Genomic DNA, 14,696 nt, shown 5'->3' with positions numbered 1-14,696 from the left:
AAAAAAAAAAACTCTGCCCAAATCTCCATCTGATTCATGAATCAGCACATGTGGGGCAGACTGCAAGCAGCTCAGCTAAAGATCAACGAACTGAACAGAAATTTGAGTTGCCGACCAGGGGACAGTTTGCAGGTTGAGTACAACCAAGTAAACTGTCTGCTGAAACAAGAGTTATTTCTTCTTAGGTGAGTTTTGGTGATTTGCGGCTTGCAAGGAATTGGTTCTTTTCTTCTAAGTTACTGAATACACTTAGAGCTGTTTGTAGTATTCCCCTATTATCCCCCTAAGGTCTGTGGGGTCTATAATGGTATCTCTTATCCTGACACATAACTTGTGTCTTCTTCCTTTTTTTTCTTTGCCAATCTTTGTCAATGATATAGAGTTTATCAATTTTATTTATCTTTTCAAAGAACTAGCTTTTAGTCAGATGGATTTTCTCTACTGTTTTGTTGTTTTCAATTTTACTGACTTCTGCTCTTCATTATTTCCTTCCTTGGGAATTATTTTGTTCTTTTTTTAAGGTGAAAGTTTATATTATTAATTTGAGACTTTTCTTATTGTCTAATATAAGCATTTAATGCTATAAATTTCCCTGTAAGCACTACTTTTGCTACATCCCATAAATCTTGGTACGTTGATTTTCATTTTCATTCCATTCAAAATATTTTCTAATTACCCTTGAGACTTCTTTTTTGATCCACAGACTAAAAGTGTATTGTGTAATTTCCAAGAATTTGGAGATTTTTCCAGATAGCCTTCTGGAATTGATTTCAAATTTAATTTCATTATTGCCAGAAATCATACTTTGTTACGTCTCCTTTACATTTATGAAGATTTATTTTATGACCCAGGATATGGTCCACCTTTGTGTATGTTCCACGTGCACTGCAAAAGAATGTGTTTTCCACTGTTGTTGGCTAGAGTATTCTATAAATATCAATTAGATCCAGTGGCTGATGGTATTGTTCAGTTGTTTTAAATCCTTGATTTAAAAGATTTTCTTTTAATCTTTAATCCTAGATTTTCTGTCTACTGGTTCTTCTGATGACCGAAAAAGAAGTATTGAACAATGTCTCCAATTCTAACTGTGGAATTGCCAATCTCTCCTTTCACTTCTATCAGTTCTTGCTTCATGTATTTTTGTTACTAGGTGCATATACACTTAGGACTGTTACATCTCCTTGGTAAAATGAACCTGTCTTGATTTTGTAATGACCCTCCTTCTCCCTGGTAATCCACTTTGCTCTAAAGTCTACTTTAGCCTGTATTTATATAGCCAATCCAACTGTCTTTTGATCAGTGCTTACACAGTGTATCCTCTTTCATTCTTTTACATTTCACCTCTTTAAAGTGAGTTACTCACAAACAGCATATAGCTGAGTCTTGGGTTTTTTCTTTTCAATCTGACACACTCCAACTTTTAATTGGTGTGTTTGGACGATTTACACTTAATGTAATTCTAGATATATTTGACTTTAGGTCTGCATTATATTGTTGTTTTCTATTTGATCCCTCTGTTTTTTGTTCCTTTGTTTCCCTTTCCTGCCTTCTTTTTGAATATTTTCTTAGTATTCCATTTTAATTTATTTGTTGGGTTTTTACCCATATCTTGTCGTGTAGCTTAAAAGTTGCTCTAGGATTACAATATACATACTTAACTTTTCTGTTTACTAAAATTAATATTTTACAAATTCAAGTAGAATGTAGAAATCTTACCACCGTATAGGTCCCTATGTTCTGCCCTCTTTATATTGTGGTTATCATGTGTATTACAGGAAATGTAATTTTGGCTTACAATGGTCAGACATATTTTTAAGATGTTAAGAGGAGAAACATAGTATTATATTTACCTAGATATTTACCATTTCTGTGGCTCTTACTTGATTCCTAAAGTTCCATGTTTCCCTGTGGTACCATTCCCTTTCTATCTAAAAAACCTCCTTTAGCATTTCTTTTAGAGCAAGGCTACTGGCAACAAAGTCTCTAAGTTTTCTTACAGGTCAGGATGTTTTTATTTCCCCTTCATTCCTGAAGAATATTTTGACTGGATATAGAATTCTGGGTTGACAGATCTTTTCTTTCAGAACTTTAAAAATGTTGTTTCACTGCCTTTAGGCATGCATGATTTATAACGAAAAATTCTCAGAAATTGTTTTTTACCAGTAAGCAATGTGGTGTTTTCCTTTAGCTGCTTTCAAACTTGTTTTCTTTGTCTTTGCTTTTCAGCAGTTTGTTCATTTAGCCATGGATTTCTTTGAGTTTATCTTGTTTGGAGTTCACCAACTTTCTTGAATCGGTAAGGTTAAGTTTTTTGGCATTTTGAGTTTTCAGCCATTATCTATTCAAAAACTTTTTCCACATCACACTCTTCTCTCTCTGAGACGCTAATGACAGATTGTAGATATTTGGGTATTATCCCTCAGTCCCTGAGGCTCTCTTCTTTTTGCTCGTTTCAATCTTTTTCCTCTCTTTGTTCAGATTACATAATTTCTACTGATCTATCTTCAAATTCACTGACTCTTCTGTCATCTCACCTCTACTATTGGGCCCATCAAGTAAATTGTTTACTTTGGTTATTGTGTTTTTCAATTATATTATAAAATTTGCATTCTTTTTTATAGCTTCTTTTTTGTACTGAGATGTTTTACCTTTCCATTCATATCAAGAGTATTCATCCTTAAAATAGCTGCTTTAAAGTGTTTGTCTGATAATCTCAACATCCAGATCATCTTGTGGGTAGTATCTGTTGATTGTCTTTTCCCTTCCAAGTTGTTGAGATTTTCCTGTTTTTCTGTATATTAAGTAATTTTTGATGGTATCATTTGGATTGTAACATCATGTTATGAAGTTTTGGGTCCATTTTCTGTCCACACCCAGTACACAGTTCCAGTATTCACACTGTCTGAAACCAGGCTGAGTGATATGGAAGGAAAAACCCATGAAACTCACACTGGATTATTCCTACTTTGAGTTCTGATTTCTTTCTCCTATTGCCTGTACCTTTTACTTTTAAGAGTCTTCAGATAGCTGCTCCATGCAGTATTCAGGTTTTTGGTTACATTCACAGGGAGAGACACAATGGAGTGTTATTAAACCATCTTATCTGGAACAAGAACCAGTCTACATTAAACATTAATGAACTATACACCATAATTAAAAGGCAGAACTTACCAGAATGGTTAAAAAAAAAAGAACCAAGCATATTCTTTTTACAACAAATGTACTTTAAATATAAAGACACAGAAAGTTTGAAAGCAAGTGGATAGGTAAATATATGTCTTGTAAAGAAGAAGAAGGCTGGGCTAAAATTGACTTCAAGACAAAGAATATTACCAATGAAAAATAATATTTCATAAAGGTAAAAGAGCCAATTCACTAAAAGGTATAACAATTATAAATGCGTATGCACCTAAAAACAGAGCTTCAAAATAGACGAAGCAAAACTTAACAGAATTAAAGGGAGAAACAGATAATTGCATAAACATAATTGGAAATTTTCATACTCCTCTTTCAGGAATATATACAATAAGGAAAAAAACAGTAAAGACATAGATGATTACAATAACCATCTTAACCGAACTGACCTGATATTTACAAAACATTGTACCCAACAACTACAAATTGTATATTTTGTACACCAAGGTAGACCATATGCTATGTCATAAAATGAGTCTCAGTAAATTTTGAAGGACTAAATCGTAGAGAGTATGTTCTCTGAGTTCAATGGAATTAAATTATAAATCAATAACAATAAGATATCTAGGAAACTCCCAGATATTTGGAAATTAATAACACACTTCTAAGTAATCCATAGATAAAGAAAGAAATCACAAGGGAAATTTTAAAATATTTCAAACTGAATGATAACAAAAGGTTAAGGAATAATCTTTCCAATATATCATCAAGTAAAAAGTGGATTAAAATAGAGTATACAGCATTGACCTATTTTTATTTTAAAAAATAAGCTGTATATATATATAGAGAGAGAGAGAGAGAGAGAAATATGGCTACAAAGTGTGTACAAATATCAAATTATTGTTATATAGCTGAAATATATTTAATGCTGTATACCAATTTTACCACTATAAAAAAAAAGAAATATGGCTACAAACAATACATGCTAACAGTGACACATTTTACTTTTGCAGTTAAAAAAATTTAAATGCTGAGTGAGTCCTAAGTGCTCATTATGAGTGAATTTTTTCTCATTTTTACCAACCTGCATTTTCCAAATGCTTGACTTTGAACATTTGTTACTTTTGTTTCAACGACTGTATTTTTCATTTTTAGAATTTCTGTGCATTTTAGAATTTTCAAATTCATCTTTTTTTTCCCATAATCTCTTACTTTTACTTTATGGATTTCATTCCTTCCTTTATATCTTTGAACATTTTTATTTTATTTTTAACTTTTTTTTTTCTTGGTGAGGAAGATGGCCTCTGAGCTACCATCTGTGCCAATCTTCCTCTATTTTGTACATGGGATGCCACCACAGCATGGCTTGATGAGCAGTGTGTAGGTCCATGTCCAGGATCCAAATCTGCAAACCCCAGGCCGCCAAAGTGCAGCACACAGACTTAACCACTACACCACCAGGCTGGCCCCAATTTCTAACTGTTTATTATAGAAAATGTCACATACATAAAAATTTAGAAAAATTGCCTAATGAACTCTCATACATTCATCATTGCTTCAACAGTTATCAAATTCCTGCCATTAAATTATTTTGAAGCTAATTCCAGTCATATCATTTTATTCACAATACTTCAGTATGTGACTGTAAAAAAGAAACTTTTCTTTTCTTTTCTTTTTTGCTGAGGAACATTCGCCCTGAGCTAACATCTGTGCCAATCTTTCTCTATTTTTTAGTATGTGGGCCACCAGCACAGCATGGCTGCTAAGAGAGCAGTGTATACGTCCATCCCAGGAAATGAACCCAGGCCACTGAAGCAGAGTGTACTGAACTTAACCACTAGGCCACTGGGGCTGGCCCCAAAAATGCTTTTTATAAACATAAACAAAATACAATGATCACACCTGGTTTTATAAATAACTCCTTAATATTATCAAATACCTTTGAAAACTTCAACTGTACTGTTTTAAACCTCTTTCATTTAGCTCTAATTGTCCCTTGGATGTGAATTTCCTGTATTTGTTGGGTCTATAAATAGTTCCTCCTTCAGTACTGAATTTGCTCATGTATTTATAATTTTTTTCTCTGAAATCACTGTCAAAAGGAATTATCTCTAGGAGAGACTTTGTAGGCCTTGGGTAATGGAGGCCTCCATATGAGTGATTGCTAAAATACATACATCCTCCTTCCCTGAATCTAAACTGTTCAGGAAGACACTGAAAAGCACAAGCCCACAGTCCATTATTTTAAGTGGGAAAAATAATAATGTATTCCTAGCCCACATTTAAAAACTCAATCAATTTCCCCAAATACTACTAAAATGTTTTAAAACCCATATAACAATCTATGAAGAACTTCTGCATAATAAAAAGCATGTAAAACACTAATGCCTATTTATTTAACTCTCAATGAACTTACAGTAGTTGTGCTGATGTGCAGTTCATAATAATAATGTATCTTACTGGATAAAAATTTTACTTCTCTTCCTTTTTTTTTTTTGAGGAAGATCAGCCCTGAGCTAACATCTGCTGCCAATCCTCCTCTTTCTGCTGAGGAAGACTGGCTCTGAGCTAACATTCGTGCCCATCTTCCTCTACTTTCTATGTGGGATGCCTACCACAGCATCACTTGCCAAGTGGTGCCATGTCTGCAACCAGGATCCAAACCGGAGAACCCCAGGCCGCCCCAAGTGGATCGTGCGCACTTAACTGCTGCGTCACCAGGCTGGCCCCTTACTTGTCTTCTCTACTACAAAAAACTCTTACTATAATGTAAATAGGACTTCTGCTCGTAACCATGAAGGAACAACAGGGCCGAGAATTACCTTCCTACTGTAAACAAACAGAAAACTGGACAAAATATATAAAACTGGTTTTGGACACTGGACAACAGGTACAGTAGGATTACAATCCTGAGAGAAAGGAAACAAACAAGGTAAGCCCTACCATCATGTTGGCTCCAGCGCTCAATGTTGTTGGAGACAATTTCCAGACCACAGTGCAGGAAGGGGGCACCCAGACATAGCCCAAAGATCACTCCAAGTTCAAGAAACAGATATTGAAGTTCATGGAGGCCAGAGTGGCTAGAATTTGCAGAACAAAGCACCAAGGTGGAAGGAACTACCCAAAGAAAATGTTCTAGAAATCTGTATAGTGGTTCTTTTGAGCCTTTGGCTGAATACCAACTTGCACACACATAGGGTGAAACCCCACAAGGCCAAACAAGGAACAAATTTTGAGGAACAAGCAATTACCAGGAACTATGAGTAAAAAAAGTTCACAAAGGGCCAGCCTAGGGGCGTGGTGGTTAAGTTTACATGCTCCGCTTCGGTGGCCTGGGGTTGGCAGGTTTGTATGCCAGGTGCAGACCTACACAGCGCTCATCAAGCCACACTGTGGTGGCATCCCACATACAAAATAGAGGAAGGTTGCCACAGATGTTAGCTCAGCAACAATCTTCCTCAAGCAAAAAAGAGGAAGACTGGAAACAGATATTAGCTCACGGCCAACCTTCCTCACAAAAAAAGTTCATAAAGCTAACACTGAGCAAGGAATCTTTGAGCTCCCACCAGCTGGAGTAAGAATATCTCATTTAGTACACAGGGCATTCAGTGAAGATCCCAAAAGGATCACATCCCTTAGCAGTGGGACTAAACTAGCCCTAGAATAAAAGCTACACAAGAGATACCCTAGAAAAGCTTTAAAAAAGGCCTAAAAGTTATGAAACTGTTCCATAAGTAACTTAACTAAAGATAAAACAAAGTCAAACATCTTTTAAAGGAATAGAACAAAATCCAACTCAACAAATAAAATCTACAATGTCCATCATCCAATCAAAAATTACTAGACATGTCAACAAGTAGGAAAATGTAACCCCAAACCAGAAGAAAATTAAATCAACAGAAACAGATCCAGAAATTACAGAGATAATGGAGTTTGCAGACAAGGATGCTAAAACAGCTATTATAAGTATGCTGAATATGCTCAAAGATTTAAAGAAAAACATGAAGGTAATGAACAGAGAAATGGGAAATATACAAAAAGAACCAAATGGAACACGTAGAGATGAAAAATACAATATCTCAAACAAAAATATAACTAAATGAGATTAACAGCAGATTAGATAATGCAGAAGAAAAGGTCAGTGCATTTAAGGACATAGCAGTAGAAACTACCCATAGTAAATATAGAAACTACATCTTTTAATCTGAGTCCATGTAACTTAAATGTTTTCAATGGCAGTTATATGCAGATTCATTATAGCAGATTTCCCATTGGAGAAGGAAATCTGATTAAAATCTGAATATTTCATATCAAATATTCACATAGTGGGTAAAGAGATACAGGTATGCTGGGGTCTTGTGTGATTTACTGGTTCCAAACTAGTGTTTGTTTCTCAGCACAGTACAGGTTGCCCCAGCTGAGCCTACAAAAGACATGTAGCTCAGAGTTCAATCTCTCACAAGAAACTGTACTGACCCATAGCCTGGGACAGCAGAGAGCTCAATTTCAGGATAGGAGTCAGGGCAGGGAGCAGAGTAGCATTTTTCAGACTTGTAATCTAGGTAAGGAATCCAGTTTCTGCTCCCCACCTGGGTCTTTCACCTAGACACTTACATTCTCACGGATGTTAAAACCAGTTCCTAAGGCTTATATCTAGTCCAGAATCCCTCCTTTGACACAGAGAGGAGGAGGACTGTGTGCAGAGGGGACACCTCAAATCTTGCTAATACTTATGGGTCCTCTCTTCATTTTGGTGCCTGTAGTTTTCTCTTCTTGTGTTTGAACCTAGCAATATATATATTTAATGTTTAAATGCTTTATTCAACATTTCTAGAGTTTTGGAGTGGAAACAGAGAATTCCTACATGTGCTCAGTTTGTCTTCTCAACGGTTTTAGATATAACTTTTGTAATAAGAAAATAACCAATAAGCGTACTATCAAAAGATAAATGAAAGAAGCAGCAGTAGTAATCGAAAAAGCCTATCTCCATATTCTAATGAACTCTGTGAAGAAAAGTAATCCCAACTTGGTTTTAAGAATCTTAGTAAGAAATGATAAAAGGTCTGAGGATTGTGAATCTGAACTTGTCCTTCAGAAAGAATCACTACCCTCTCACAATCATATAGCAATTCACTCATCTCAAAAAACAAGTTACAATATCACAACGTTTTCAGTTTTAATGAAACTATATCTTTACTAAGAATAAGTCCTCAAAAAACAGATTTTGTCACACCCACATGATACCTACACAAAATATAATTTTTCATTCGGATATTATTTAAATGATAAATTACCTTTGTGTTTATTCAGAAGCTTGTAGCCTTCACAGTATCTGCCTGGTGAAATCATCATGTTGGCTGTGTCAAGATAAGAGTATGTCGCAGCAAAATCAAATTCCTTTTTACCATCCCACCAACATTTCTGCTTAGCATAGTTCCTCATGTCTGCATGTTCCCGATCAATCTTGGTTGTTATAGAAAGCTGATTAGAAATATTACGAACTCCCTCTATTTTCAAAGAAGAACAGGGGAAGGGAGAAAAAAGTCATATTTAACATAATGTATCTATCTGTACATTATGATTCTCAATCACTATTTAAATATAAATGTAGACTTCAAAATTTTGTACCATGTGTACCTATTACATATTCAAAAAGATAAATTAATTACTTTCTTAAATTAAACTTTTTACTTCGAGATAATTTTAGATTTACATGCAGTTGTAAGAAGTAATAGATCCTATGTGCCCTTTACCCCGTTTCCCCCAATGGCAACACATGGTATAATATCACAACCAAAGCACTGGTATTGATACATTCAAGATATAGAATATTTCCATCACCACAAGGATCACTCACATTGCCATTTTATAGCCACACCCACTTATCTCCCACTGCCACCCCCTTGTTAATCCCAGGCAATCACTAGTCTGTTATCCATTTCCATAACTGTCATTTCAAGAATATTATATAAATGGAATCATACAGTATATAACCTTTTGGGGTTTTTTTACTGAGTATAATTTTCTAAAGATCATCCAGATTATTTTGTGTATCAACAGTTCATTCCTTTTCGTTGCTGAGTAGTATTCCATGATATGGATGGACTACAGTTTGTTTAACCATTCATAAGTTAAAGGACATCTGGGTTGCTTCCAGTTTTTGGCTACCATGGAAAAAGCTGCTATAAATATTCATGTGCAGGTTTTCGTGTGAATTTAAGTTTTTATTTCTCTGGTATAAATGCACAAGATTGTAATTGCTGGGTAGTTGCATGTTTACTTTTTTAAAAAACTGCCAAATTGTTACCCAGAGTGGCTGTATATTCTTACTAGCCATGTATCAGTGATCCAATCTATATGTTCTCGCTAGAATTTGGTGGTGTCATTTTTTATTTTAGCCATTCTGATAAAGGTAGAGTAATATCTCATTGTGGTTTTCATTTGCATTTCCCTAATAGCAAAGGATGCGAACATCATTTCATGTGCTTTTTTGACATCTGTATATCAGTTTAGGTCTCTTCATGTCTTCTGCCCATTTTTATAATCAGATTTTTTTACTATTGAGTTTCAGAGTTCTTTATATTCTAAATATTAGTCTTTTATATGAATTACTTTTAAAAAAATAGTCATAAATAAGTTTAGGACAGAAACATAAGGCTTCCAAAAATATCATGGCACTAAGTTGTAAATAAAATTTTCAACTAAAATACAAAATAGAAGACATAAAATCTTATTCTAAAGAGATTATAATAAAAGAAATAGATCACAATAAACGAAAATTGATGTTTTAAAACAGATTTAGAATGACAGTCTGCCAAGTAGAAATCAATTAAATTACTTTAAAGAAGTCACACTTGGGATATTCTCACTACAAAAACTAGACTAAGTCATGATAGAATCAAAGATAGAGAAAAGGAATTTTCCATCTGATAGATAATCTCCTACTATTTACTTTAGCTATTTAGTTCTTGGACCCAGTTAGTAATAGGAAGAGGAATCCATGGACAAAATTAATCTACAACTAGACAATTAGACCCAATGAAGGTACTCATTTCAGATGGCTAGGTGGGACTATCTTTTTCAACAGAATACATTTACTCATTTCCTGCTTGCATACAGCAAACATAAGAAAATTAAAAGTGCTTAATGTGCAATCAGGCCAATTATCACAATAAGAAAAATAGTCTAAATTCAATTTTATATATTAATAAACATACATGAAAAATATAAAATAAAATGTTCTTCAAAACAACTAGCAATGACCTATTGTGAAAACTAACATCCAAATCCTCCAAAGTTCAAGGCTCCCTTCATGAAGCCTTTCTGAACCCCTCCAGCTCACAATGACTTTTCGTTTCTCTAAATGTTCACAGCATCTGTGTATCTGTATCATTCATGAACCATTTAATATTTTCACATGTGTATCTTATCTCTCTAGTAAAATTAGGAGATCCAGAAGGTAAGTACATAGGAATTATGTGATCACGCTTGAGCACAAGGCTGTCCTCTAGCTGAACAGAGAGTCAGGATGGAAGGATTTAAATTCTAACTCTTTCACTTATTGCCTTGAGAAATCACTTCACATCTCTGGATTTCCTCACTTGAAAAATAAGAGGAATATATTATCATAACGAAACTATGAAAAAAAAAAGCAAAGCATTCTAAAACAGTCAAATTGGTTAGTTTACTCAATGATATCAAACTTTAAATTTTGTTATTATATCTTTATTATATTTATGTATAAACATGTAAATTTATATATGTGATAAATATATTATAATTATATATTTATTATTATATATTATTATATCAATATATTCAGATACCCATCACCAACACCATTCCTCTTTCCTCACCTCCATACCTATGTACGATAAAATTTTGGAGTTCAGCCCAAAGTTAAAAGAAGAAAAGGTAAGGAATTATTAAAAAGTGGAAAAGTACTAAAAAACAGCCAAGATCTGCTGCACAGAAAAAATATATATATATATGTCATATGAAATTCATGTTCACATAGATGAAAAAGAGATACTTTTTCTTTTTTTCAAGAAAGTTCTTTATAGTGGTTTCACTGTATGCTCTTTCAAATTTTTTCATTTCTCCTGCAGTTCAACCCTTCATTGCACTGGATTATAAATCTTGAAAGACAATTACATGCAATGTCTTCAATTTAGGGGGTATTTTATTAATTGTAAGACTAATTAAACCATGAAAAGTTGTCCATACCTTGTACTTTTTCTGCTGCCCAGTACTTTCCTGCAGTCTCCAGAATCCAGGCTTCATTCCTATCCGCTATCAGGAAACTGTTGTGATAGCTAAACACCATCCTACCCTCGGAACAATTTCCACCCTGGCCATATTTTTCTAATAAATCAACAATGACATTGAGGGCTTTTTCAGCTGTATCAGCTCTTTCGAGGCCAAGCCTAAAATGAAAATATTAAAGTCCTCGGATTAAAATAAATTTCCATTATTTTTCTTAAATAATTTCATGCATGTGAGATTTTGTATTTATATTCAAAGTAAAAATACTTTCAAATCAACAGATAAACTGAAATCCAACTTTTCAACTATTGCTTCTGAAGTCAGTTTGGAATCATGAAAACAAAGTTTTTGGAGTCAAACAGATCAATGTTCAAATTCCAACTTGGTAATATATTGGCAAGTTACTTTATCTCTGAACCTCAGGCATCTCATCTGTAAAATGAGGATTAAAATATCTACCCCATGAGGTTATTGTGAAAATTAAAGTGTGATAAAGTCTGTTAGGTATTTCCAATAAATCATAATTTGAAATTCCTTCCCTTCTCCCAATTAATGATATTTGAGAGTCGTGAAATTGCATGCTTGTACTCTGAAGCATTTTTTACACAAACTATAAAGTATCAAAGTCCAAAAATGAAAAAAATAGAAAAATAAAACATGTAAGCATTACACCAAAATTTAAAATATAGACAAGTTCTATAGTGCAAAAATATAACAGAAAAATAACCTGACAAGGTCCATGCCTAATAATGCCTCTTCATCACAAACTTCTTCTCTTCCCCATACAGCTTCATTCCCAATACAAACTCCATGCTCATTGGCTCCCATTTCTGCCCCCCATAACCAAGCTGGGCGACTAAGGACAACAGCATATGTTTCAGGGACTTGATCAATTTCTATGTAAGTACACTGTAAAAAAAAGTCATAGCAACAACCATAAAACCAAAAAAGAAAAGTTTTCAAAATTCAGAATCTTAAAAATCAATCAGAAGATATGACCATTATGAGATACACGAAATATAACTAAATTTAAATTTTTAATAATAAAAGCATTACCCTTAAAACATATTCAGATTGACCCTAACCATTTATTCATTCAAATATTTGCTAAGCATATCCTATTATAAAGCATTCTGTTAAGAGATATGTTAGTTACAAAGATGAATCAGATACAGATCTTGCTTTCAAGAAACTAAGACTTGTACATTAACTAAGATACAACAAAATATAAAGTATAAAGGCCATGAAGAGAAGTGAAGATGAGGTGCTAAGAGAAGCTCAGGAGAGAGAGAGTTTCTAGTTGTAAAATCGTGAAACACTTTGTAGAGGAAGATGTATGCTAGTTGAAGTTTAAGGAAGCAGTTCTCAATCTCAATGTCTAGTGTTTCTTGGTTAATGATCTAAGTCCCATATGGTAGCCCTTAAATACAAGGGTATTAGCATAGAAGCCCATGTCACATATGGAAGTCATCCATCTGATATGTCCACAGCAGTGAAAAGAATCAGAACCACCCTAGACAGGACAGTCTAGATTTGAATATGAAGAGATACAGTGGAAATGGATTCAAGATGAAAAACAGTCTCAGCAAAAGAAAAAAACAGTCCTGGTATACAGAAAACATCTAATATTTAATATTGGAATATCAGTAAAATGAAATCTAAAAAATATATAACTGAGCAATAAAAGCATATGTTAACTTTTAAGTTCCATGTTAAATGGATTTTTAATAAAATTTTTTAAAGGATCCTTTAATTAATGTGTATCCTACCAAATGATGGCATAAAACCCATGTTGAGAGTGTGACCACTGGGCTCAATAAACCTTTTTTGATAAGAAACTGTTATTCCCAGTCTGGAACGACTTTTCCTATTCTATACCAATCAGAATACTTTTTGTCCATCAAACTCCAGCTGAAACCCCAACTCCTGGTGAAACCTTCCTTGATTCCTAGTCTGAATTAATTTCTCCTTGTCCACTGCTGTCACAGCTTGCTGCTCTTACTTAAATGTAGCATTTAAAGCATCCTACTGTATAGCGGGGTTAGTTACATATCCATCCTATTCCTCTACTAGACCAAGCTCCTGGAAGACAGTCCTAGTCTTGACAGCAGGCTTGAAATCCCTGCCCTATTTAACACATGTTTGCATATGGTAGGCATGCAAATGTCTGATCAAAGAACTAACAATTATTATTGGTGTTGTTTCAGCTTCCTCCAGATCACTGAAATAGAAGACCAGAAGTCTGATTCACATATTTTTCAAATTTAAATTCTTGAATTTTTAACTTCTATAGTCTCTGCCAAATAGCTAGCTAACGAGAGAAATACCTGTTTACGATATTTTTAAAGAAGCATATTGCTAACAAAACACGTATTTCACCTACCTTAAGATGTTCTCTCAGGTTATCATGAACTGCAGCAGGAAAATAAACCACCTCTTGTACTTCATCGCAGGGTCTATCTGAATTTTTTCCAAAAATAATCCTGTTATCAACTGTTGCTGGAGGTAATGCCACGAAAGTGTCACAGGAACAAAGTTTCATTTTTTTAAAACTAAAAATCATACAGAAGTTTCAAAACAAAAAGAGAACAACATTTTTTAAGTATATACAAAACAAAGTTTTACTTGATGACCAAGTTTATTATTGCCATATCTAATAAGGGTGTTCATTAAAGTTTTAAACTTCATATAATGTAGTACAAAACTCAATAAGAAAATGACTTGGGAATGAATCTTGTACTACAATAATCAATAAGAAAATGGCAACAACAAGTACCTTCATCTAGTCTATAGGTCAAATTTACCCTCCACGATGTTTTTCTCCTGAAGTCTTCCCTGAACACTACCTAGTTCTACTGTCATAAAGACCATATTCTACTATATTAGTGAACATATATGAATCTCCTTACTGGACAGCAGATCCTTGGGGGTTGGCAGTATGTCTTATTAATCTTTGTATTCTCATCACTGGGACTTATCTTATGGAAAAGACCCAGAATTATGTATTCAGTATTTCCTCAAAACAAGGAAGAAGGGGTCTCCTTTGAGCTGGAGAAGAATATACACTGACACTGGTAAGACTGAAATTTTGAAACAAACTCACTGAATCAGACAAATAAGAAAAGATGTCAGTAAAATTCCAAATTGCTGCTATTTTCAAGAGGACATTCACATACACAACTTGTAAATCCTGATTGTAGAATTTAATATCAAGATTATGTCTTCATTTGTAATTTGGAAAATCTTAAATCCTCAATTTTAGTAGAACATTTGTGTCTTGAACTTTTTATTTTGCT

General features: G+C 33.9%; 1 protein-coding gene across 6 annotated transcripts in view; it reads right to left on the bottom strand.

The window, feature by feature from the left end:
- Positions 1-14,696, bottom strand: part of SCRN3 (secernin 3) — a 37,154-nt gene that overhangs the window by 21,107 nt on the left and 1,351 nt on the right. For 5 of the 6 annotated variants that reach the window (XR_011428540.1, XM_005601587.4, XM_005601588.4 and 2 more), the window contains exons 2-5: positions 13,784-13,952; positions 12,128-12,309; positions 11,362-11,561; positions 8,430-8,642 (exon numbers count right to left, since the gene is read on the bottom strand). Coding sequence is in view for 5 of the 6 variants with exons in the window: in XM_005601587.4 (XP_005601644.1) it covers positions 8,430-8,642; positions 11,362-11,561; positions 12,128-12,309; positions 13,784-13,942 (754 nt within the window). In the remaining variant the exon portion in view is untranslated. The remainder of the gene's footprint in view (positions 1-8,429; positions 8,643-11,361; positions 11,562-12,127; positions 12,310-13,783; positions 13,953-14,696) is intronic. The other variant, XM_070242033.1, reaches the window with a different exon arrangement.

This window comes from Equus caballus, chromosome 18 (genome assembly GCF_041296265.1).
Source record: "Equus caballus isolate H_3958 breed thoroughbred chromosome 18, TB-T2T, whole genome shotgun sequence".
NCBI lineage: Eukaryota > Metazoa > Chordata > Mammalia > Perissodactyla > Equidae > Equus > Equus caballus.
The sequence above is the reverse complement of the archived record's forward strand: the minus strand, read 5'-3'. Positions and strand labels throughout refer to the sequence as shown.